Here is a 24,258-nt window from a genome sequence, read left to right on the forward strand (position 1 = left end):
CCCAAGGAAGTTCTCTGGGCATCCTCCTAGGCCTGACTCCCTTTGCAAATGACTCTAGCAGGTTGAGAAAGCAAAGTTTATGAGAATTTCTAGTGTTTTTCCCTTGGAAACAGAGTTTCTCAAGGAATTACACTGTCTGAGTGGAAGAGGTCAGGACCATGCAGCGGGATATTTATACAGCTGGCTGATCAGATTGCCTTTGTATAGTTTTTCCAGAGGTCTAGTTATATTCAGACCTACCAATGCATTCTCAAACCTGACTCGTTAAAATTCATTAAGTAAGCACTTTGGTATGGCAATATCCAGGATTGCTTTTCCATATTTTGTAGCATTCTTGCTAATCCATAAAATTTAGCGACTCAGAGTGAAAGCCACAGTCAGAAAGAGCTAATGAGGTCCTCCTGTAAGGGTCTGGTCTCTGCTGGGTGTGTATATACAACTCCCATTAATGCTAATTGGCCTTACAGAGGCACAGCAGAGGGAAAATGAACCCTGGAAGACAGAAAAATCCACTTATTTGTCCAGACAGGTAACAGTCCCCTGTTCCACAGCTGGGGTTGGTAACAGCCCTGTTTAGTCCAACAGCTATAGCTATTTTAGCTTTGCCTCCCCCCAAAAGCCACGAGATCCGTTGCGGACCGCAAGATTGTCAAATAAATTCAGTTGCATTATTTATGCTATAACAACGTACAATTTAATAAAGAAAGGAAAATAATCCCCAAGACCACCAATAGTACCCTGTATCAGGGGAGCGCTCAGCGTCTGCTTAACTTTCAGCACGTGTTTGAACTGTAAAGAAGATTTAAATGCATTGCTGAATCGGACCTACACGACGGATGAAATCAGAAGAAAAATCTCAGCTCATGATGCAAGCTGCTGGAGGGCGTGGAGAGTCCTGTGGTCCTGGCACCCGTCGCTTTGCGTGCAGGCCAAGACGGCCAGCTACAGTCAGGGTTGCTCCGGGGCAAGGGAGGAGGGAGAGCGATGTCAAGAGCTATCAGAAGGGCTCAGCGCAGACGTGGCACTCGCCCCCGCTGCCCCCGTAGCCTTGTGCCACCAAGCGTAGCTAATCTGTGCAATCTGTTGCTGTTTCCCAGCTAATCCCCCCCCTCCCCGTGCTCACACGTCTGTCGAGTGCTCTTCCCTCTGCACTGGCTGCCCTCAGCTGGGCTCTGAGCCTCTGAGGGCAAAGATCATCTCACTGGTTTACACGCTGCCTGCTGCTGCTGGCTGTGACCAGAATACAACTCTTTCCAGTTGTGAGTCCTTCCCAAGACAACCTTCACAGCCTTTCCTGCCTTCCTCCTCAAGCAGAATTGCTGCCTCGCTGCTACAATAGCCCCTGGACCGCAGACCATGACTTTGTGTGCACGGCTGTAGGACTGGCAGCAGCTGAGACCTTACTGCTGGGTGAACGTGGAGCCTTCCACGCCCTTGCAGCCTCCCTCTCCCTTTCTCAGAAGGGCCAGATCCCAGACAGTCATTGATTTTCACCTTTCACTTTAGTGCTGGAGATCTAATCCGTGCCTCTGGACCCGGCCAGAGCAGCGTCAGGGCTACTAGGAGGTGAACCAAGGAGGAGGAACTAGCGTGACTAGGAGGTGATTGGAGCTGAACCAAACCGTAGGCTGAAATTTGTTCCCATAACTACTCAAATCAAGTATTTCCATAATCAAAACCAACAACCGCAAACAGTTTGTGAAGTGACAAAGAAGGTCTTTCTTGAAGAAGTTTCATGAGAAGGAAAGCGAGAACGTGGACTGAGAAGTTTTGTTTCAGGTCAGGTTAAGAAGCCAACTTCCGTTAGCTGACGTTTGCCCACGTGGGCAGGAGCTGGGAGAGACAATCACAGAATCACAGAATGGTAGGGGTTGGAAGGGACCTCTGTGGGTCATCCGGTCCAGAGGGGCACGAGAACTGCCTGGGAAGGGGCTAATACTGCTTTGACCTGCAAGGCCAAGACAACGCAGTGTGTCATTGGAAACCTTGCGGGTAAGCAGCATCATTGAATAGAACACGATTCAGATGCTGCCTGTTGAGGCAGTAAATGAAGAGCTATAATCCAGCACCCCGTCATGAAGATGGACTGAGGAGGTGCTGTGAGCTCTCCTGGTCAGCAGAACACGTGGACGGGTCTTCTCCAGCCGTGCAGGGGGCCACAGATCTGCGCTCGCTGCCCGGCCAGGTCCCCCCGCATCCCAGCTGCCTGCTAAAGGGGTTCACACTCATGCGTTCATACTCGGGACAGATGCAAAACTTGAGCCATTAAAAGCCATTTACATGGAATCCGCCACCAAATTTCGTTCTTGGGTAAGACACATTTAAAATCAATCAGTTTGGGGGCTTTTTTTTGTTAGTATTGAAGCTACACAGCAAAGAGAGGCAATTCCCTGCGACTAATGAGTTACATTCCGCTGTCCTCTGATCCCAGCAGCTCCTGCTGAAGGATGTCAGCAGTGGACATGGCGCTGAATTACCATGCATCGTCAGACTCGTACAGGAAATCGTTAAAATTCACTATCGCTAAGAAGGTCAAGTAGTTGGGAGGTGTCCTGACGAGTCGCGTGAGGCTTTCCGAGCGCTGGCAGAGGAGCTGCCGTGCGGCAAGCCTCCCTCGCACATGTCTTGCTGACCCGGTCGATTGCATCACTTGGTCTCCTGAGGCAGAATCCGCATTTTTCCACATGGGCCCATACGGTACATCAAATTGAATAATGAATTCGTATTTCCGGAGGAGAGGAGCTCTCCGGCAAGGTGGTGATTCTGGGAATTTTGGAGGGGGACAGCAGCTGGGGAAGAAGGTCTATGGTGAGCAGAGGGTGAGACTGAAGGCTTTGCTTCTCACCCCTGCCAGAAGAGTGCCAGGCCGACATACATACATCCGCGTTTCCACGCATTTTCCAGCTGCTTTTCGGAGAATGCTAGATGGGAAATTGATGCCACAGGGCAAATATTCATCCTTCTCGACTTCCCTCCCGAAGCCAGCACAGATCTGCACTGGCTCGACTCGCTTCCTGCAGAGCGCCGATGCCTCCCCGGCAGCGTCCACAGCAGCACGTTCAGAGCACAGCAGAAATGACTGAAATGCATGCAAGGGTGGAAAAACAAACAAGCACAAGCCTGCCAGATGTTTGCAACACAAACCGAAGGAACGCAGAGCTCACAGGAGACGCTGACACTCGTGTCGCACTTCCAAGCCAGGCTGGAGAAGCTGCCAAGCTCGCAGCTGAAGCAGGACCATGGTATTTTGATCCCTCAGAGTCAGGTGGACACACTACTGCATTTTCCATAATATTGGCATCCTGGAGTTGCCTGTTGCAGGGAGCGACTGGAGGTGACGAGGATTTCAGTCATTAGAGGCATCAAGGTGTCTCACGGCCACAGCCTCACCACGCTGCCCGCTCCTCGGCTGAGATGCTGGAGCCTGGGCTGTAGGATTGACTGTCTCTGCAGGGGACTGGCTTGGGGCGGACCTGCTGGAGAGCAGCTCTGCGGAGAGGGACCTGGGTGTGCTGGGGGATGACAGGTTGACCATGAGCCAGCAGTGTGCCCTGGGTGCCAAGAAGGCCAATGGGAGTGCATCAAGAGGAGTGTGGGCAGCAGGTCAAGGGAGGTTCTCCTTCCCCTCTGCTCTGCCCTAGTGAGGCCCCATCTGCAGTACTGTGTCCAGTTCTGGGCTCCCCAGTTCAAGAAACATGAGGAGCTACTGGAGAGAGTCCAGTAGAGGGCTACGAGGATGAGGAGGGGACTGGAGCATCTCTCCTACGAGGAGAGGCTGAGGGAGCTGGGCTTGTTCAGCCTGGAGAAGAGAAGGCTGAGAGGGGACCTTAGAAATGCCTCTAAATATCTGCAGGGTGGGGGTCAGGAGGACAGGGCCAGATTCTTTCCAGTGGTGCCCAGTGACAGGACAAGGGGCAACAGGCACAAACTGAAGCAGAGCAAGCTCCGCCTGAACATGAGGAAGAACTTCTTCCCTCTGAGGGTGACGGAGCCCTGGCCCAGGCTGCCCAGGGAGGCTGTGGAGTCTCCTTCTCTGGAGATATTCCAGCCCCGCCTGGACGCGGTGCTGTGCAGCCTGCTCTGGGTGACCCTGCTTGGGCAGGGGGTTGGACTGGGTGACCCACAGAGGGCCCTTCCAACGCCTGCCATTCTGTAATTCTGTGATTCTGAGAGGAAGAATTCGCCTTCTCCCTCTGGAGCACCTCCAGCGCAGAGGTCAGAGGTGGTGGCAAGCGACTGGGGAAGGTGAAGCGGGGTTCACGCCGTGCCTCGCTGCGTGTTTGGCCGTCTCAGCATTTTAGGGCTTACGCTGAAGATCTGAGGTGGTGAAAACCGAGCAGCTACCTTCGGTAGGTACAGCTGGTCAACCGATGCTAGGAAGCTGGGCTAGGACACATGGTGTGCTTTCAATGCAGAACCCTTCATCATTTAGCTGGTATGCTGCTTGCAATAATTATTCGGGTTTGCTTATTATAATGGCCTCCAGAACGTGGTAAAAAAATGCAGACTCCTATAAACACTTCTGCAGTCTGATCGAACGTCTTTAGGATCTGCTTCACACGCTGAGTGCTCAGGAATGAGAGGGAAAGCTCCTGAAACGTCTCTGTCAGCAGGAGTCTTCCAACTTCAGCAGATTGCAGCTAGAGATTACCTGGAGAAGGCGCCAGTCGGTGTGTCGGCCTCCTCGTTACGTCCAAGTGCAAATTAAAGCCATTTAGTCTGACTATGCAAACATGGAGTTCATGGGAAATAAACAGGAATTTGAGTCCATGGTGGTATTTACTGCAAAATTTCCTTACCCAGCCCTTCATGCAGCCTGGCACGACAGGCCTGCTGTAATGGTATTTTCAATAAAAACCTGTCCTGGTGGGCAACAGGATGTACCCTTGCACAAAACATAGCTGATTAGGATTTTTCTGAAGGAGATTCTGCTTCTTACACATCTGTACATGGTTTGCCTTGGCATGCAAAGCAAAAGAAATCCTGCAAGTCTATAGTATTGAAACATCATTGCGTTCAAAAGTCAGGCTTTGCTTTTTCCATGAAGGGAAGAACATAATAAACGCCTGACAAACCCAGGCCTGATACACAGCATTGTCACAGCAGTCTAAATTCTTACCCTGCTCCTGAAACCAAACGACGGAAGGTGGCCCAGCCTATCCCCATACAAAGCAGCTCTAGAGCTGGAGACCCCAGGTCTGCTGAATGCCTTTGCTTTTGGGGCTAGGTTGGATTTCTAGGGGTACGTGCCTCCTCTCTGTGCTCCCCGAGAGATACTCAGTGCTGAGAAAATGGCTGCAGCTGCTTCGTTACGGCTGTGATAGGATCAGGCATCACTGACGCTGCAGGTAGGAAGCACCAGGGAACGATGTGGTGCCACAGTCTGGCCAAGAGCTCTTCCCCGGTGTCTGAGCGAAGCCTTCTTTGATAGCCTTCGCTCCGTGCATATGGACGGGCACACGAGCTCTGTGAAGGTACGCAATTATTCGTGCTAATTTTACAGTGACTTCAGCTTTATGGAGTTATTTTTGGCAGGTGGGAATCCGTCTTCACAGAACCACAGAATGGTCGGGGTTGGAAGGGACCTCTGTGGGTCATCTAGTCCAACCCTCCTGCTGAAGCAGGGTCACCTACAGTAGGCTGTAGAGGACCTTGTCCAGGCAGGTCACTGCTGTCAGCAGTGTCAATGCATCAGACGATTACCTGCTTTCTGGCGTGAGGCTGATGCTACGCTCTCACACAGCTACTACAAGCCCAGATACTCTTCCTCCAGGCAGTTTCCTGGGAAATTCTGCTGCACGTACAAGTTCATGCAAGAGGACAGCAGCTCCAGACTGGCTGTTCATGGAGGTACTGACACTGCTCCCTCTTTCTAAAGCACCAGGGTTTGGGGTTTTTTTTCTGTCATTTGGATGAAGGCAAATATTGTCCAACAGGGAGTAAATTTCTGGTGCTCCTTGGATGTCTGGGCAGCCGGACAGTAAGACTGCTCTTTCTAAAAGGAAAGAGGCAAGAATTTCACCAATGGGCAAGGAGCCGAGATGCTGCTCAAAACAGCGGTGGCCTGTACCCCAAGGTCTGGCCGGAGGGGCAAGCGCTGCAAGGCCAGTAGAAGCTCACCAAGGCTTGGACATTGGTGGTACAACAGCTCCAGGCAGACATCGACAGGCAGCCGCTGGCTCCTACCCCAGAGCCTTTTTTGGGGAGACGTGCTAACATCTTCCAAACAGGAGCTGCCTGTAGAGGGGACGGGGAAGGAGAGTCCCCTTGCACAGGTCCAGAAAGAAGTTGCCCCAACAACCAAAAGGAAAATGAACAAAACTCTAGCTTAGAACTGTGTCACAACAGCCAACTCTGATGAAGTATTAATGTATATCTCTTCTAGATCTAAACAGCTGGGGTTGAATTCTTCCGAGTACTGAGTGTCCGCAGCCCCAGAGAGGGCAGGACAGTCCCCTGATGAGGACACTAGTTTAGAAATGGAGTTTGGTCTCTTGTACTGGCCAAAACACACATATGATCATGTAAGCAGCTATTTATGCTCTCTGGACCTCTGTTTTCCATCTTCCTTACCAGATCTCCTGCAGCTTGGGCAGAGCAAGGTTTGAGGGGTCCGCGATAGTATGGTGGTTGGAGACGTGCTGGATTTACCATGAGCAGAAATGACTTAGCAGATGTAGAAAATGAGCACATGAAGTACAAAATAAATGCCCAATGTACACAGGCGAGACCAGAAGAGCCCGGGGGCTGGAAGCAGAGGGCTGGCAAGCAGCTCTGCTAATATTCTTGCAAACGGGAGTACAGCTGTGCCTGCTGGGAGGGCTATTAGAGAAGAGGACCTGCTGCTGGAGGTTAGTGGCATCAACAGGGCCGTGCTGCTTTTGAACGGGAAGGGTCACGGGTATCCGCAAGCCGCATCGCAGGCAGGTCTGACCTGCCCAGCCAGAGCCCAAGCAAGAAGAGAAGAGCTGATGGTGAAGACATTCAGAGAGCACACCCCAGCTGCCCGGGACAGCCCTGGGGAGCCCATGTCCTACCCTGGGTGTCGGGCTTGCGCCAAGGCAGCTTTGCTCTCGGCTCCTTTTCCAGTCTGTCTAATCCTGCGGCTGGAACGAGGAGGACCAGCACGGCCATGCCAAGAGGAGCCTCTTGTGCCGGGCAGTGCAGCCGGAGCATCGCGGTCCTGGGAACTTGGGCTTCTCTGGGCATCGGAGAACAACACCCGCATGCCGGCAGCGGCACGCTGGTCACACAGGGCACAGCCAGCACCCTGCAGAGCAACACCTGTCAGATAAAAGCTCCCAGCCCAGCTTCTGTCCAGATCTAAGGCCACCAGACCCTTTGCACAGGTGGTAAGCGAACGGCTTTTCTTTCCTGGAGGCACCACCATCGCACCCATTCTCCTCGCCCTTGCCACCACGGTGCGTGCCGGCTCCGGCGAAGGGCAGAACGGCATCAGGAGACGAGTTCCCTGCTCTCTGGCCCGAATTCGCATTTCTTACTTCTCCAGCCGGGAGAATCGGTGCTTAAGATTGTTCCTGCACTTTGGAGGGGCCGCCAAGCCTCATCGCAGCCCTCTTCCCGAGGCCGGGGGTAGCCTCGAGGGAGCCCGGGAGCCTGCCAGCACCTTGTGCAAGACCCTGCTCAGCCGCAGCGTTTGGGAGGCTGCGAACTCGCACCTCTCCCAGCCCAGCCTCAAACACCGAGCAGCTTTGGAGCAGTCTGCCCAGCATTGCTGGACTGCAATGTTTTTATCAAAGCCAGTTTAGGCCCCGTTAGCTTTCAATATTGCGTACCAAGTCCTCCTCCTGCAACTAACCCGAAGTCACCTGTCACTCACAGGTATCACCACACATCGGTTTCATCGCTGCTACTCACACGAGCACAGCAAGCAAAATCTGAGCCCCTCACTGTCACCCTCCCAATTCAAAGTCTCCCCTTTTCTCTGCAAGCGTTCCTTTCAACCAGGAGAGCTGCGCTTGCAAGGGCACTGCAGATCTCCTGGGCCGCTCATGCCAACTCTTTTGGTTAAGCTGATCCATAGGCAAGTTACTGTAAAAATGTTTTTACATGGCTGAGTTGGTAGCTGGTAGGAGGGGGAGGCACTGTCACAAGGACTGGGCATTCAGCCTTCTGAAAAATGCAGAATAATTTTTTTCTATCAAAGAAAACAGTCAGCCTTGTATTTCCCATAGTTGAGATACTGCAAAAGCTGGGAAACTGTGAAGATGGGCGAGAGAGGTGGAAACGTGCGCAGAGTCAGACAGCCCAGCGTATCTGACGTGAAGCAGAGAGGGAAGAACCCCTGCAGAGAGGATTTGTCGAGGTTCTGCAGGAAATCGGCGGAGCCCGCCTGCTAGCGTGCGGCTTCCCCTGGCTTCCCATGAGGAAACGCCGGAAAAAACTGCAACATTCAAAAAAAAATAAATAAAAAAAAAGAAACGAACGGCATGGGAGGAGTGAGGTGCCCACGTCAACACCCGCTGTGCTTTGGCCACCTGCGTGGACAGAAGATGCTCGAGGGCCGGCGCATCCCTGCACTGCCCTGCTCTCTGTCACCAGCAAAGGGCTGCTCAGCCCGGGGGAGGGCGAGCCGGAAAAAGACCCCAGGAGACACGGAGATCTGCACTGGAGACGATCTGCCTCAAGAAGTTTTCACGCTCTCCCGTGTTCTGCTACCCTCCTCTGAGCATCTACCAGCAGGGACAGGAAACAGCACCTGTGGGACCCCTGCCGTGACCCCACTCGCACGAGGGACCAGGGGCTGAGGGCAGGGACTGCTCTCAGGGAGCACTTTGGATGTGCAAACCAAGATGAGAACAAGATGTCTGCACGTAGCGCTAAGGCAGGATTTGCTGCTCCACCGCCCGCGGCGTGGAGAGGTGCATTAGAATATTTAACCAGAAATTGCAGGTGTAGAAGCCATAATTTAAGGGGACCGGCAGCAGGACTACTGCATATACATAGGTGTCAATCTGAGAACTGTTTTGACAGCTCTTTGGCAATACCCTGTCTGGGTTTTGCTCTGTGAGCAGTGTTCAGCGGGAGCTATTTATAGCAGAGTCAACAAGGCGCTGGGTGCAATCTGCCAGGGAGCAATGAGGGCGCAGAGCCCTTCCTCGGGGCTGGCTGGGGCTCTCATCCCGCTGCAGCGGATTAACTCGGTGCCGATCTCTAGCAGAGCCGATCCGGGGACAGGGTCTGAAGGCAGACTGGGATTGCTGGCGAAGGGCTCCCCGGGCGCTGTCACCGGGTGTGTGTGTCCCAGGCCAGAGGCGTGGGCTGTGGATCCCCTCCTCGCATCCCAAAGCGTCTGCTGCGTGCGCTGTGCTGGACCCCGGGTGAGGTCGGGACGGAGGGAGGGGACGGAGCAGGGTGCGCGTGCAGCTGGCAGCACCCCGAGCGCATCATCTCCAGCCCTTGCCTGGATGCCAGCTTGAACTGGAGAGCGATGGACTGAAAGCAGAGGCTGCCCAGTGCTCGGGGACGTGGCCACGAGCAGGGCAGGGGGCTGGGGGAGGCACCACGTCCTGCTGCTGCTGCGCAGTGCAAACGACAGCGCAGGGGTGAGCAACAAGAGGGCAAAGCGACCAGGTCTTTAGCAGAGCCTGCGTGGGCCAAATGAGTGGTTTCACAGAATCACAGCATGGCAGGGGTTGGCAGGGACCCCTGTGGGTCACCCAGTCCAACCCCCTGCCAAAGCAGGGTCACCCAGAGCAGGCTGCACAGCACCGCGTCCAGGCAGGGCTGGAATATCTCCAGAGAAGGAGACTCCACAGCCTCCCTGGGCAGCCTGGGCCAGGGCTCCGTCACCCTCAGAGGGAAGAAGTTCTTCCTCCTGTTCAGCTGGAACTTCCTCTGCTTCAGTTTGTGCCTGTTGCCCCTTGTCCTGTCACTGGGCACCACTGGAAAGAGTCTTGCCCCATCCTCCTGACCCCCACCCTGCAGATATTTAGAGGCATTTCTAAGGTCCCCTCTCAGCCTTCTCTTCTCCAGGCTGAACAAGCCCAGCTCCCTCAGCCTCTCCTCGCAGGAGAGATGCTCCAGTCCCCTCAGCATCCTCGTAGCCCTCCAAGCACATGCTCCAAACTTTAAAGGAAAAAACAAAAAAACCCACACAAAAACCCAAAAACCAACCCAAGCAGGCCCAGTCTATTTAAACGCCGATAGCAGCTGAGAAGGAGCGACAATCTCCAATAAAGCCCTTTGTAATAACCTGTGGATATTTAATTAAATGCGGACGCTTACTAAATTCAAACTCACTCTGCATGTGAAGCGCAGCTCTGGCTGAGCACACGCTCTCCCCGAGCGCGGTGGTCCCCGCGTCCCCGAGCGCCGGCAGAGCTGCTCGGGGGAGCCTGCTGCTCACCGGACGAGCAGTTCCCGCGCAGTCAGGTTAATAACGGCGTGTCTCAGAGAAAGACAAAAACAACCCAAGAACAAAACCAAAGAAAACTCCCCAAACCAAACCAAAAATAGCAAATATCAGCGTGCTCTGTATCCGCATTGCTGAAGGATGCGTGCTGCTGCTCTCACCCCGCAGCACCCCGCTCCGGGGCACCGGCTGTGCCTGACGGCAGGGTCCGGGGGAGCGGGGGAAGACTGGGGAGCCCAACCTGGGGCAGCCCCCAGAGCACGGGCTCTGTCTGGGCTGCGGCGGGTAGAGCCAGAGGCATGGCGTGACGGCACGCTCCAAGTACGCAAGAAGCTGCTGCGACGGGAAGGGTGCAGACTGCCCGCGACAGCGGCGGGGAGGACAGGTAACAACAGGTTTACCTTTCAGCAAAGAAAAGTTAGGCTCATCATCTGGCTGGGGAGCCACTGCGCTGGGCGTGCGGGAGCATTTCCCAGCTCTGAAGGATTCCTGAGGTGCGCTGGGCTGAGTTTAGTCAGGGTGAATGCCGAAGGGGATCCTGCCTCCGGGCAGGCGCAGGGGTCTGTTCCCAGCCCTGGCTTTGCGGTAGGTGAAGCACACTGCTGGAAGGGCAACCAGGCTGGGGAGGGGGCTGGAGAACAAGTCTGCTGAGGAGCGGCTGAGGGAGCTGGGGCTGCTCAGTCTGGAGAAGAGGAGGCTGAGGGGGGACCTTATCACTCTCTACAACTACCTGCCAGGAGGGTGTAGTGAGGCGGGTGCTGGTCTCTTCTCCCAAGTAACCAGCAATAGGATGAGAGGCAATGGCCTCAAGTTGCACCAGGGGAGGTTTAGACTGGATATTAGGAAAAATTTCTTTCCTGAAAGAGTGGTCAGGCGTTGGACCAGGCTGCCCAGGGCAGTGGTGGAGTCCCCATCCCTGGAGGGGTTCAAAAAACGTGTGGATGTGGCACTTCAGGACCTAGTTTAGCAGGCATGGTGGGGCTGGGGTGACGGTTGGACTTGGTGATCTTAGAGGTCTTTTCCAACCTATGATTCTATGCTGAGCCAGGCAGAGCTGCAGCCCAGACAGCACGCTGCCAAGTGCTCTAGGTGAAGGCTTGGCACACGCCTGAAGCCATCTTCCAGGTAAGGAAGGAGAGACAGTAATCACAATTTAACGAGTCTGCTCATGGCTGCGCTCGACCCGCTCTGGGTATCGGCTGAGGAGCCCAGCCTGGCCATCACACCAGCCCCAGGACCAGCCCTCATCACCGCTGCGAGCGGCTGTCCCCGCGGGTACAGCAAGGATGCTGTTGATTACGGTGAAGTATTTTTGCAGAACAAAAATACTCAGACAAATCACCCTATATTTTTTTTAAAAAGAGTCATTTCCAGTTTCACTCTACGGAAAAACATTAGCAGGAACCACTCCAGGCAGTGGCTTCATGATTTCCATTTCCTCTTGCAGCAGGCCTGGCCTTCCAAAACAAGCCGGAACGGCGATACCAGCGTATCCCACACGCAGGTCTGCCGCTGCCTGGGTCCTGGCTCCCTGTCCCAGCCTGGCCTGGCTGCAGCAAAGACCTCGGATCCTCAACGGAGCCGGTGCTACCAGGACAAGAGAGCTCCCTTCTGCACCTCGTCCTGCCCCTGCTCCCCACAGACCCAGGCACGGGTCTGCAGCTCCTGCCAGGGTGGCACCAACCCGACCTTACGGCCTCGATTGCTATACTTCTGCCTTATTTTATAGAATCACCAAGGGGTGAGAGAGAAATTGTGATAACAAACCAAAACGCACCCAAACGACACCCGGCCTGCCTCCCTCTGCCCGAGGGGTGCCAGGAAGACGGTTGGGAGCACAGCAGTCTGGTGACGGCAGAGAGCATCCCACGGCATCCCGCATGCCCGGCGCCGGCTCAGAGCACCCCACAGCATCCCACATGCGCGGCACAGAGCATCCCATGGCATCCCGCATGCCTGGCACCAGCTTAGAGCATCCCACACGCCCAGCGCCGGCTCAGAGCACCCCACGGCATCCCGCACGCAGCCTCGCTGCTGGCAGCCCGGGGAGCGGGAGCCGGCCCCCCAAAACCCAGCCCAAGGCAAGCATACCCTGCTGGAGCCTTCGTTTAGGATGGGCATTAATGAAAGGGGAGCCCCAAGCACCCTGAATGGAGAAAGCATCGCCCCAGCCTGGTTTGGCTTCTGTTGCCAGCCCACTAATATTTTATTCATCAGGGATCAATCGCAGCCAGCTTGCGGGCAAGGGCTTTGTCTGAGGCTCAGCCAGCCAGGCTTTCTGCTTCAGCTGACGTACTCATCACCAGCGAGTTTTTAGGCTTATTTTCCAAGTAACAGGAAATAGAGAATTTTTTTTTTTTTGAAACAGTCATTTACATTTCTGTTTCAGGAGTAGCCCCAAGAGGAAACCACAGGAGCGATCAGCTCTGACAGCACACAGCAACTCGCCGTCACTCGAGTGCTGGACTGCTAGCTTCACCAAGCTTGATTTCATTTCATTCCCTGCTACTAAGAGAAAAAAAAACCAAAAATAACAATAAACCAATTTCGTTAGTGTCCTACGGAAAGGAACAAAGGAGGATTTTTGTTTATAAGCTGTTGTTCAGGCAACCCAGTAATGTGACCGCCTCGAAACGAGAGGAGGGGCAAGCCTGCGCTCGCTGCATTGTGAGCGGCACTAAGGGAGCTCGGAGAAGCTGGGTCCGAGCCCTGCCCTGGCTGCACCCCGTTGATGGCCAACCCCAAGCAGAGCCCGAGAGCCCAGGGGTGCCAGAGCTGGGCAGCTCGCAGCAGCCGGTGAGCTCACGTTGGTGGCTGCTCTATCATCCCCGCCTCACCATCGCCCAGCTCCTGAGGACAGGGATGCAGAGGACGAGGCTGGTGTGGAAGAAGCACCCAAGGGCCCCGTAACCGCTTGGTGCTCGGAGCAAAGAGCGGAGGGTGGGTGGGTGCACAATTCCCACCCAGAGCACACGGCAGCAATAAACCCGTGAAGGGTTAATCTGTCACCAAGCACTCTCCTACGGGCTTAATCATGGTTTTGAGAATCCCAGAATCACAGACTGGTCGGGGTTGGCAGGGCCCTCTGTGGGTCACCCAGCCCAACCCCTGCCAAAGCAGGGTCACCCACAGCAGGCTCCACAGCACTGCGTCCAGGCGGGGCTGGAATATCTCCAGAGAAGGAGACTCCACAGCCTCCCTGGGCAGCCTGGGCCAGGGCTCCGTCACCCTCAGAGGGAAGAAGTTCTTCCTTGTGTTCATCTGGAACCTCCTCTGCTCCAGTTTGTGCCCATTGCCCCTTGTCCTGTCACTGGGCACCACTGGAAAGAGTCTGGCCCCGTGCTCCTGACCCCCACCCTGCAGATATTTAGAGGCATTTCTAAGGTCCCCTCGCAGCCTTCTCTTCTCCAGGCTGAACAAGCCCAGCTCCCTCAGCCTTTCCTCACAGGAGAGATGCTCCAGTCCCCTCAGCATCCTCGTAGCCCTCCACTGGACTCTCTCCAGTAGCTCCTCATCTTTCTTGAACTGGGGAGCCCAGCACTGGACACAGCACTGCAGATGGGGCCTCCCCAGGGCAGAGCAGAGGGGAAGCTGAGAAGCTGCTGGGATGGGAGCTCTCAGAAGTGGGGTGGGTGCATGAAACACAGCCCCTGCCCTGCTTGCAGCTCCCATCGGCTCCATCGGAAGCCAGGGCACGCGGAGGGGCCGTGCGGACCCCGGCACAGCACTCCGCAGGCATCGGCTTTTGCAAAGCGCTTGACAACAAGAGCCTGGCGTTACCCAGGTAGAGCAACCACCATTTAGCTTAATTAATTCACTTTATATCCAGGCTAAAACACAAGGTTTTTCCAGAGCACCCCCCAAAAACCAAACAAACCCCACAAACTTCTTCACAGTGTGCCCGCCAAGTCCTGCCCAGGTTTTACCAACGCGCAGCCCTCCCCTCACCAGAAGGCCACGAAGGCCAGAGGCCATGCCAGAAACTGGGTGCGTGAGTGGTTTCAGCAGCCACGTCTGCCTTGGGGGGCTGAGTGCGTGTTTGCACCCTCCAGCATGACACCAAAATTTAAGGGGAAATTAAATGAGAAAGCAGCTCCCGAGAGCCCTGTCCTCCCTCCTCGTGAGAGCATTGGGGCAGCGGGAAGAGACCCAGGGAGCGTGGAAAGCGGCAGCCGGTTTTGCAGAGGTGCCTGCTCATGATAACCGCTCCTGGGATGGATTTCTCCAGTTTTGTGTACCCTTACTCTTGTGACAGCTGATGGTTTCTTGCCATGAACACCTTCGTTTCCATTTCCTCGTGTTTCCTCTCTCACTTTCTGTTTGTGTTTTCTCCCGCTGGACATGTCCTCGAGCATTCTTGTGATCCCTTCCCCCTTTTCTGTTCCTGCTCCTTTCGCCCTCCCCTCCTCCTCCTCACAAGAAACCGATTCTCACTTTTCGTAAATCACTTCCTCCTCTTCTTCTCACCCGTCCCCTCCTTCGCCCCGCTCCCCACTGGCATTGGCTCTGTCACAGCATCTTCCCCTCGGCCTCCCAAAGGTCCCGGGCACGTTTTCTGTTCAGACCCATCCCCTCTCTCTCGTGACCCCTTCCCAAATCTGGGGTCAGGGTGGAGTTACAGCTGAGGCCCCGTGCTGGACACAGTGCCAGCAGGAGCCCCGATGGGCATGTCCTCGGTACGCCACATCTGCTTGGGCAGAGGCAAACTGCTTTGCCATCCCCGTGGCCAGGCAGCAGCGGGGAACCCAGCACAGGGTCTCTGGAGAAGCCACCACAGCACAGAGATGCAGCCGGGCACGGCCCTGGGATGCTGCGCCGTGGATGGGAGAAGTGAAAACGGTTCGGAACTCCCCCACTGTTGACTGGGATGGACAAAAAGAGAAGTTGGCTCTCAGAGCTGATCCGTGAGCTGGTCCTGGAGCAGAGTCCACGCGGCCAGCAGCGGGTCATCTCCACTAACCCAAACCCAAAGGGAGGTTCTCCTCCCCCTCTGCTCTGCCCTGGTGAGGCCCCATCTGCAGTGCTGTGTCCAGTGCTGGGCTCCCCGGTTCAAGAAAGATGAGGAGCTACTGGACAGAGTCCAGTGGAGGGATACGAGGAAGTTTCAGCTGAACGTGAGGAAGATCTTCCCTCTGAGGGTGATGGAGCCCTGGCCCAGGCTGCCCTGGGAGGCTGTGGAGTCTCCTTCTCTGGAGATATTCCAGCCCCGCCTGGACGCGGTGCTGTGCAGCCTGCTGTGGGTGACCCTGCTTGGTCAGGGGGTTGGGCTGGGTGACCCACAGAGGGCCCTGCCAACCCCAACCATGTGGGATTCTGTGGTTCTGTGAAACCCATATCCCACCATGAGCTGGTCGCAGAGCAGGGTCCGTGCAGCCAGCAGCGGGTCATCTCCACTAACCCAAACCCATGTCCCACCATCAGCCCATCCCCGAGCAGCCGCAGGTCCGGGCACCTGCACTGTTTGCGGTTGATTCCCCTTCAAAGCACTGCCGGGAGGGTGACGGCGGGTCGGCTTGGGGGGAGCTTTGGGGACCAGCGCTGTGCTGCTCAGCTGCGGAGGGAGGAAGATGCACGCGGTCGGACAGACAAAACAAAACCCGAGCACGTATCAACGCGCGAGAACGCGCTCCTTGGGGAAGGGGAAGAAAGAGCAGGAGGTGATTTATAACAGCCTCGTTACGCTTGAAACAGCTTGTACCCAGCTAGCTGGAGAGGAGGGAGCCCGAAGGAAACCGAGGAAGGAACAATCCTTAGGTCAACCTGACATTTGTTGTCCAGTCTATAGGAAAATATTCTCACAAAAACAGACTCCATAGCCACGAGAGAAGAGATTAATGGCGAGGATGTTGCCGGCTGCCCCAACGTCAGCACGGCGATGTTGGCATGGGCGGCCAGCAATGGAGAAACCCCCACAGCAGCCAGAGATGCTCCCTCCTTCTGCAGCCCCCTTCCCATGGCCGCGCCAGAACCTCGTGTGTCCACAGGAAAAACAGAAACAGAAAACCCCAAACTCCGAGTCGTGTGCATTACTGGGGGTTCCGATACCGGGAAGCAGAAAACAAGGCTCACGGTGCTTCGTCGCAGCCCCATGACTCAAAGCCCAGTTTCAGCAGCCCATCGCGTGAGGTCTCAGCCCTCGGGGCCGCCAGCGTTGAATTCCCCTCCGGCAGAAGGAAGCCCTGGGCCAGAGAGTAACCACCCCACCGTGACACTGACGGCAAAACACTCTCCCAGCCTCGTCCCGCTCTGCCTTTCCCAGCAAAAGTTGAGAGGGAAAAGTTTTCTTTCCAGGGCTGAGAAAAGAAAGGCTTCAGTGAGCCACGCTGCCAAGAAGCGTCTTACGGCATCGGTATGTGGTCTTGCTCATCACCGCTACTTTTCCATCTGAACCCGAGAAAGAACTTCTTCCCTCTGAGGGTGACGGACACCTGGCCCAGGCTGCCCAGGGAGGCTGTGGAGTCTCCTTCTTTGGAGATATTCAAGCCCTGCCTGGACGAGGTGCTGTGCAGCCTGCTGTGGGTGACCCTGCTTGGTCAGGGGGTTGGGCTGGGTGACCCACAGAGGTCCCTTCCAACCCCAACCATGCTGGGATTCTGGGATTCTGTACCACTTCTCCACTGAGTTTGGAAATGGCATCAACAGATTGCAACGCGTGGACACCAGAAGCCGGCGCATGCAACCACGGGGCGGTGCAGCCCTGGGTGTAAGGGGATGGTCACACCCCACAGCAAGGACGTGGTGGGTGGTGGAGCAAATTGCCCGGGAAACCGGACAACCTCCAGCCTTACGGGTTCTCGAGAGTGGGCTCAATGACCTGAACTCCCTGGCCTGATCTCGGAGCTGATCCTGCTGCGAGCAGGAGATTGGCCCAGGCACCTTCCGAGGTTCCTTCCCCCTTGAAGGACACCTCCTGAGGAACCTTCTCTCTGCCACGTTTCTTCAAGCCACTTCCCCAAACACCTCCCGCAGAGCTGTGCCTGGCTGCAAGGTCTGCGCAGCCACAAGGAGAGGATGGGCAGCATCTCCCACTCCATGCTGCTTCTTCTTGGAGGAAATCTCGAAGCTTGGCAGCCCCGCTTGCCAAGCTCCTCGTAGGAGAGATGCTTCAGTCCCCTCATCATCCTGGTAGCCCTCCGCTGGACTCTCTCCAGTACCTCCTCATCTTTCTTGACCACCAGCACATCCCCGCAACCGGCCGGGCTCACATGGCAGCAGCAACACGAACTATGAGGGCAGACTTCCATGGGCACAGGAAGGGAAATGAGGTCCTGTGTCCTCTGCCACTGTGACCAGGCCACTCCTCCCCGCACGCGGAGGAGCTGTGAATTTGATAAGCATTTGTGGGGTGGTTTCGACACTTGGAACAGGTTGGCATAGAAACAACATAAATATTTTCACTACATTGCCAGCAGCGCGTTGCCGGAGCTGGTTGTCACCCATCCCCGCAGCCGTTTCAACACACTCGTGAAGAAACGGTGAAGGTTCAGGAAAAGCATCGCTGGAGCAGCAGCAAGCGCGGGAAGCACCCCATCGGCTGGGGCAAACGGCCGGCACCAAGCCAGCAGCGTGGAGGAGAAGGTCCCAGCAGACCAAAACCCCATTGAGATATGCAAGAAAAAAACCCAACCAATGTCTGCAGAGAAGCCTCCGATCCCTAGCCCGAGGCTTCGCAGCCCCCAGCACACCCTCCCTGATGGAACTGATCCCCTGCTCCCAGCAGCGGCCCCACCTCCCACACGGATCCAGCTCATCCAAGCCTCAAACCAGCCAGAAGCCCTTGGTGGGGGAACTGCTGCACATGGAAGCCACAAGAACTCCCACCCTTCTTCAAAACCTTTGTCTCTTCAGTGAATCTTAAACCTCAGTGCTGAGACGCGCGCGCACGCACAGGTAGAGCTGCAAACGCAACGTGACCATCTCGGGGGGTCGGCTCATGCTGCCAGAGCAGCTCCCAGCCCCGGTCGCCCCACGACAGGATGCAAGCCAGAAGATTTAGCAGCTTTGAAGAGGAGACAACCTCAGCTTTTCTTCATCACCAGCCACAGCCCCTTCCTCCACAAGCCACCTTACCTTTCCAAAGTCACCTCCTGGGGACGCAGCTATGGCCAGGACCGGCTCCTCTGCAACGCACATCCCCACTGGCAGCTCCCATCCTACCATACCAACACCACCAACCCAAACCCCCTCAGATTTGAGCTCTCCCCTGCGCTGCCAGGAGCCTCGGAGGAGACTGGGAGTTAACTGGGACCAGCTGCTTGGATCCTCCCCCTCTTCTCAGCCACCAGCTGGTTCCATCTCCTGCAGGTAACGAGGAGCGATCCGGTGGGACAGCAGCAAGCAGGAGCGCTGCCGGGAGTCGGCGATTCTCTCCCACGGCCAAGCACACCTTGATTAGGCCCCAGAGAGCGGGTGGACACCGAGCAGCTGTCGCAGCTCTGCAGGGTGGCAGGGACCCGCGCGTGCCCGCAACGAGCTCCCAGCGGCTTTGGCGGAACGAGCCCTGCCACCGTGCTGCAGAGACGACTCGGGGAAAGGAGACCCGGCTGAGAACACAAAACCTGCCAAGGTCGGGAATGATTTGCTTTGCCTTTCCCGAATTTTAATCTGAAATTATTTCTGAGCCCACTGTAGAGACTGGGTTTTTTCCATAAAGCACAGCTAGAGAAAGCCCTAGCACGACTCAGCCACCCCACCGCAGCGTGCACGGAGCAGATGGAGCCCCTAAACCCCCACTGAGGTTTGAGCCCCCCCAAACCACGCCACAGGGACCGACCCAGCCAGCCCATTCTCCACCTCATCTCCCCGGCTGGGCTGGCTCAGCTGCAAACACCGGCGGCTACTCGCTGTTTCTTTTTCTGGATCACTGCTGAGGATACTGGAGCACCTCTCCTCCGAGGACAGGCTGAGGGAGCTGGGGCTGCTCAGCCTGGAGAAGAGAAGGCTCCAGGGTGACCTTAGAGCAGCTGCCAGTGCCTGGAGGGGCTACAGGAAGGGTGGAGAGGGGCTTTTCACAAGGGGGTGCAGTGATAGGACAAGGGGAAAGGGCTCTGAACTAAAAGAGGGGAGATTTAGATTAGATATGAGGAAGAAATTCTTCCCCATGAGGGCGGTGAGGCCCTGGCCCAGGTTGCCCAGAGAAGCTGTGGCTGCCCCCTCCCTGGCAGGGTTCAAGGCCAGGTTGGATGGAGCTCTGAGCACCCTGGGCTGGTGGAAGATGTCCCTGCTGATGGCAGGGGGGTTGGAACCAGATGAGCTTTGAGGTCCCTCCCAAGCCAAACCATTCTATGATTCTATGATACCACAGAGCACCGAGCCAAGCACAGCTGCCTGGAAAACCCAAACCCATACCCTGATCCAACGAGGATTACGCGTTGACCGTTATTTCAATGTATCAACCACTTCTGAATTCATGTCATACCAGCCTCGTTAAGTGACATTAACACAAATCTTCATCCTTCATCAAACTGAAAACCTCATCAAAAAGAGGCTTCGTTTGGGGTTTGTTTTCCAAGAAACCCGTTCCCCAGCGCTGCCCCCCTTGAAGGGGGGATGCCCGGCGGGGACGGGGACCGGTGGCACGTGCCCAGCAGCACGTGCCCGGCTGTGCCCGGGTTCGATGGCACAGAGCCGGGGGCTGCCTAGCCCCGCCACGGCAGCAAACGGGGATAAACTGGCCGTGCTGCGAGCTGCGGGGAAGCCGGCCGGCTTCAAGCCCCGACGGGCTGTGTGCCGTCCTGACCCCTTCCCGGTTCTACTTGGGGCTGATTTTGGAAAATGATGCATTTATTTGTGTTGTCCTGTTTAATAATCCAAAGTATGAGCAGGATGTTGGGTTCGTAATCTCTCCCAATCCTTCTGAAATACGGTAATAAAAGATAGCGGCTGGGAGAATCTCTTATTTAATATTCTAGGGCTGAAAATTATCTGGTTCTGATTACCTAGCAAAGGCCGGGCTTAAGATTTTGAGATGAGGGCAGAAGCAATTTCCTACCCGCTCTAAAATGGACGGAACACACTGGGATTATACACACGCACACTTTAAACATGAATATTTACTAACATAAATAAACAGTGTTTTATAACAAAAGGCACAGATTGTCAACTATAAACAATGGAAAAATATTTACAATTTGCACACACATAATCAAACAGCAAGTGCACAGTTGGTCACTCCAGATCTGCTTTTCTCTATTTTTGAGATTTAGTTCCTTCCAAGCAAGTCATTTCCTCAGTTCGGCAAGGTCCGTGTTTTTTTTCCACAAAAACCGCTCCCGATGCCGGGCAGGAGAGTTTATTAAACCGAGTAATGCAGCAGCTCAAGTTTTCAAATGGAGACAGTGTTGCTAACCTCTTCGTACTGGATAATAAAATACGGGTAGCTCTGATCATCGTTAAAAATGACAAAAATCTGCGGCTCGAAGTAATTGTCCACACAGGAGTCGTAGAGGTCGCTGGTGATGCTGCCGGGGTTCACCGGCGGCGGGCGCCTCATGGTGTGGTTGCCCACCGTGTACCGGCCCGTCAGGACTTTCGCCAGGAACATGTAATGGACGCCCTTGGGTGACCTCTTGGAAAAGTTATGGGAGTAGCTGGCCTTCCTGGCGAAGTAACTGCCCTGCCCGAACATGGTGGCGTGCTTCCCGCAGACGCGCGGATCGAAGTTGTGCTTGCAGATGCCGTCCACCACGTCCTGGGAGGTGCCGTGGAACAAATGCCTCTCGTTCATGATCCTGTCGAGGCCGGTCATTTTTTTGGACATGTATTCCTTTTTCCTGGAAGACAGAACGGAAAGCGGAGATGAGCATTCGCTGCAGATCTGCAAGGGAAAAGCAGGTTTCCCTCCAGCTCCTAAAGTAAAGGGACGGGAGCATCTCTCCTCCGAGGAGAGGCTGAGGGAGCTGGGCTTGTTCAGCCTGGAGAAGAGAAGGCTGAGAGGGGACCTTAGAAATGCCTACAAATATCTGCAGGGCGGGTGTCAGGAGGACGGGGCCAGACTCTTTGCAGTGGTGCCCAGCGACAGGACAAGGGGCAACGGGCACAAACTGAAGCAGAGGAAGCTCCAGCTGAACAGGAGGAAGAACTTCTTCCCTCTGAGGGTGACGGAGCCCTGGTCCAGGCTGCCCCATGGGGCTCATCACGCCCAGGGTGTGAGCGGGACCGGCTGCCCCAGGGGCTCGTCTTTGCGAGGCCGCTCCGAGACACCTCTCGAAGACACTGCACGATTTCTCACCTACATACCCTGGACTTCTTCTGAGCTTTCTGTGAAGATACATTTTGCAGAAGCTATCAGTAGAGAGCGTATCAAACCTCTTAAGCGGGAAATTTCAGGATAAGATATTTTCTGGTATTTTTCAGATAAAGTTCTTCAACTGAAGCTGCTCCTTTTCTCCAGAAAATCTGGAGTTTATATATCCTAATTCACGATCAAGGTCTATTTTGCAGGCCAAATGGTATATTTTAAGACGTTTTCCCACTATTGTAAAAGCATGATATTTGCATTACCTTACCTTTTATATTTCTCCCACAGAAACTGATTCTGCACTCTCAGAATTTTCAAGATTTTGTATTTGGTCTCTGGCACAGTCTTGTGGAACAGGTTATAAATGGTTCTGTAGCTTCGGTCTTCCTTCAGAACAGGCACTTGGATGAAGTCCTGAGACGGGTCCATACTGATCCAGGTTTCGGGATAGAAGTTGGGAGAGGTAACAGCAGCCGGGGACAGGACATGCGGGGAAGCCGGCTCAGCTGGCGGCGAGGGCACCGGCGAGTTGCCGCCTAAGGTCCTGCGTGGGGAAGGAGAAAAAGGCTGAGCTTAAACACCCACAAAGAGCAGAGCTTTGAATCACGCCTGCTTCATCACCACCCTGTCTTATGCAATCCCCACTCGACAGTTTACGCATCTTTAACGCTTGTTTCAAACAACCCTGCCAGCTACTTCTGCTGCTTTAGTAACTCCTCCACCCATCCAAACACCTACCAAAGCCTGGACTCCCAGGGATGCTGTGCCACCAATGAAACCCTGCTGCTTGGTGGTGTTCAGAACCTCCTCCCACCATTGCTCCCACTGAGGGAGGAGTGATGAACAACAGACAGAATCACAGAAGCACAGAATGGTCGGGGTTGGAAGGGACCTCTGTGGGTCACCCAGCCCAACCCCCTGCCGAAGCAGGGTCACCCAGAGCAGGCTGCACAGCACCGCGTCCAGGCGGGTCTGGAATATCTCCAGAGAAGGAGACTCCACAGCCTCCCTGGGCAGCCTGGGCCAGGGCTCTGTCACCCTCAGAGGGAAGAAGTTCTTCCTCGGGTTCAGCTGGAGCTTGCTCTGCTTCAGTTTGTGCCCGTTGCCCCTTGTCCTGTCGCTGGGCACCACTGCAAAGAGTCTGGCCCTGTCCTCTTGACACCCACCCTGCAGATATTTGTAAGTATATATTAGGTCCCCTAACAGGCAGAAGGCTACCAGAGACAATCGTCTGGTACGTTAGCTGTAAAGCCTTACTGATTTTAACACAGCAGACAGGACATAAGGAGTAAGAAAAGACTCATCACGTGGCAGCATTTGACCTCATTTCCTTAGAACAGAAGGAGGAGAAACCGTGCGAACAACAACGAATCACCCCAGCCAACAACATTTGACAGGCAAAACCTGCCCTGCGTTCCGCAGAGGAGGAGACGCGGGGTTCTCAGTGCCAGCCCACACGGTGCTGAGCAAGGCTGGCTCCTTTCGTTTGCGCAGCCCAGATGCAGATTTGCATTGGCAGTTGCTCATTTTCCTGGGCCAGAGCAGCCCCTCCTCGGGGGCTCGCTGCCGGCCAGAAGCCAGGACGGGGTGCAGGCCGTGGCAGGCGAGCGGCACCGATGCCAGGCAAAGAACACAAGACCCCACAGAATCCCACATGGTTGGGGTTGGCAGGGCCCTCTGTGGGTCACCCAGCCCAACCCGCTGCCGAAGCAGGGTCACCCAGAGCAGGCTGCACAGCACCGCGTCCAGGCGAGGCTGGAATATCTCCAGAGAAGGAGACTCCACAGCCTCCCTGGGCAGCCTGGGCCAGGGCTCCGTCACCCTCAGAGGGAAGAAGTTCTTCCTCGTGTTCAGCTGGAGCTTCCTCTGCTTCCGTTTGTGCCCGTTGCCCCTTGTCCTGTCGCTGGGCACCACTGGAAAGAATCTGGCCCTGTCCTCCTGACCCCCACCCTGCAGATATTTAGAGGCATTTCGAAGGTCCCCTCTCAGCCTTCTCTTCTCCAGGCTGAACAAGCCCAGCTCCCTCAGCCTCTCCTCGTAGGAGAGATGCTCCAGTCCCCTCATCATCCTCGTAGCCCTGCGCTGGACTCTCTCCAGTAGCTCCTCATCTTTCTTGAACTGGGGAGCCCAGCACTGGACGCAGCACTGCAGATGGGGCCTCACTAGGGCAGAGCAGAGGGGGAGGAGAACCTCCCTCGCCCTGCTGCCCACACTCCTCTTGATGCACCCCAGGATCCCATTGGCCTTCTTGGCAGCCAGGGCACACCAGTAAAAATCCAGGTAAGGACACCAACTGTGGCATGGCAAGACCTTGCTCTTAATAAATACCTCCACCTCTGTGGAATTTTCCACACTCTTGAAGCTACTAAATTTAGATCAAGAGCGTGGCCTTTGTGGCTTATGTTCACCTGCTGAGGATCCCAACAGGGCAGCCTCACTCGCTGAGTCACCCCTGCTCGCTGGAGCTCTGCCTCTCACGTCAACAGGAACACTCTGCTCGTGGGCTCAGGCGCTGGTTCTGACACTTTCAGTGCCCGGCCCTCAGCTCCTGCCAGCCGGTCAGGTTCCCTCGCAGTTGCAAGAACGTACGGAGCTCTCAGAACTTCACCAGACGAGTATTTCACCCAAGTGTTTTTAGAGGAGA

The 24,258-nt window shown here is 55.4% G+C and overlaps 1 protein-coding gene across 7 annotated transcripts in view; it reads right to left on the reverse strand.

Annotated features, from left to right (window-relative positions):
• Positions 1 to 20,407: 20,407 nt before the first annotated feature.
• TIPARP (TCDD inducible poly(ADP-ribose) polymerase) overlaps positions 20,408 to 24,258 on the reverse strand; it is a 44,655-nt gene continuing 40,804 nt past the window's right edge. For all 7 annotated transcript variants that reach the window (XM_075418424.1, XM_075418423.1, XM_075418422.1 and 4 more), the window contains 2 exons: positions 21,883 to 22,158; positions 20,408 to 21,147 (listed from right to left, as the gene is read on the reverse strand). In XM_075418424.1, coding sequence (XP_075274539.1) covers positions 20,700 to 21,147; positions 21,883 to 22,158 — 724 coding nt within the window. In that variant the 3' untranslated portion in view covers positions 20,408 to 20,699. The remainder of the gene's footprint in view (positions 21,148 to 21,882; positions 22,159 to 24,258) is intronic.

This window comes from Opisthocomus hoazin, chromosome 4 (assembly GCF_030867145.1).
Source record: "Opisthocomus hoazin isolate bOpiHoa1 chromosome 4, bOpiHoa1.hap1, whole genome shotgun sequence".
Classification (NCBI taxonomy): Eukaryota; Metazoa; Chordata; class Aves; order Opisthocomiformes; family Opisthocomidae; genus Opisthocomus; species Opisthocomus hoazin.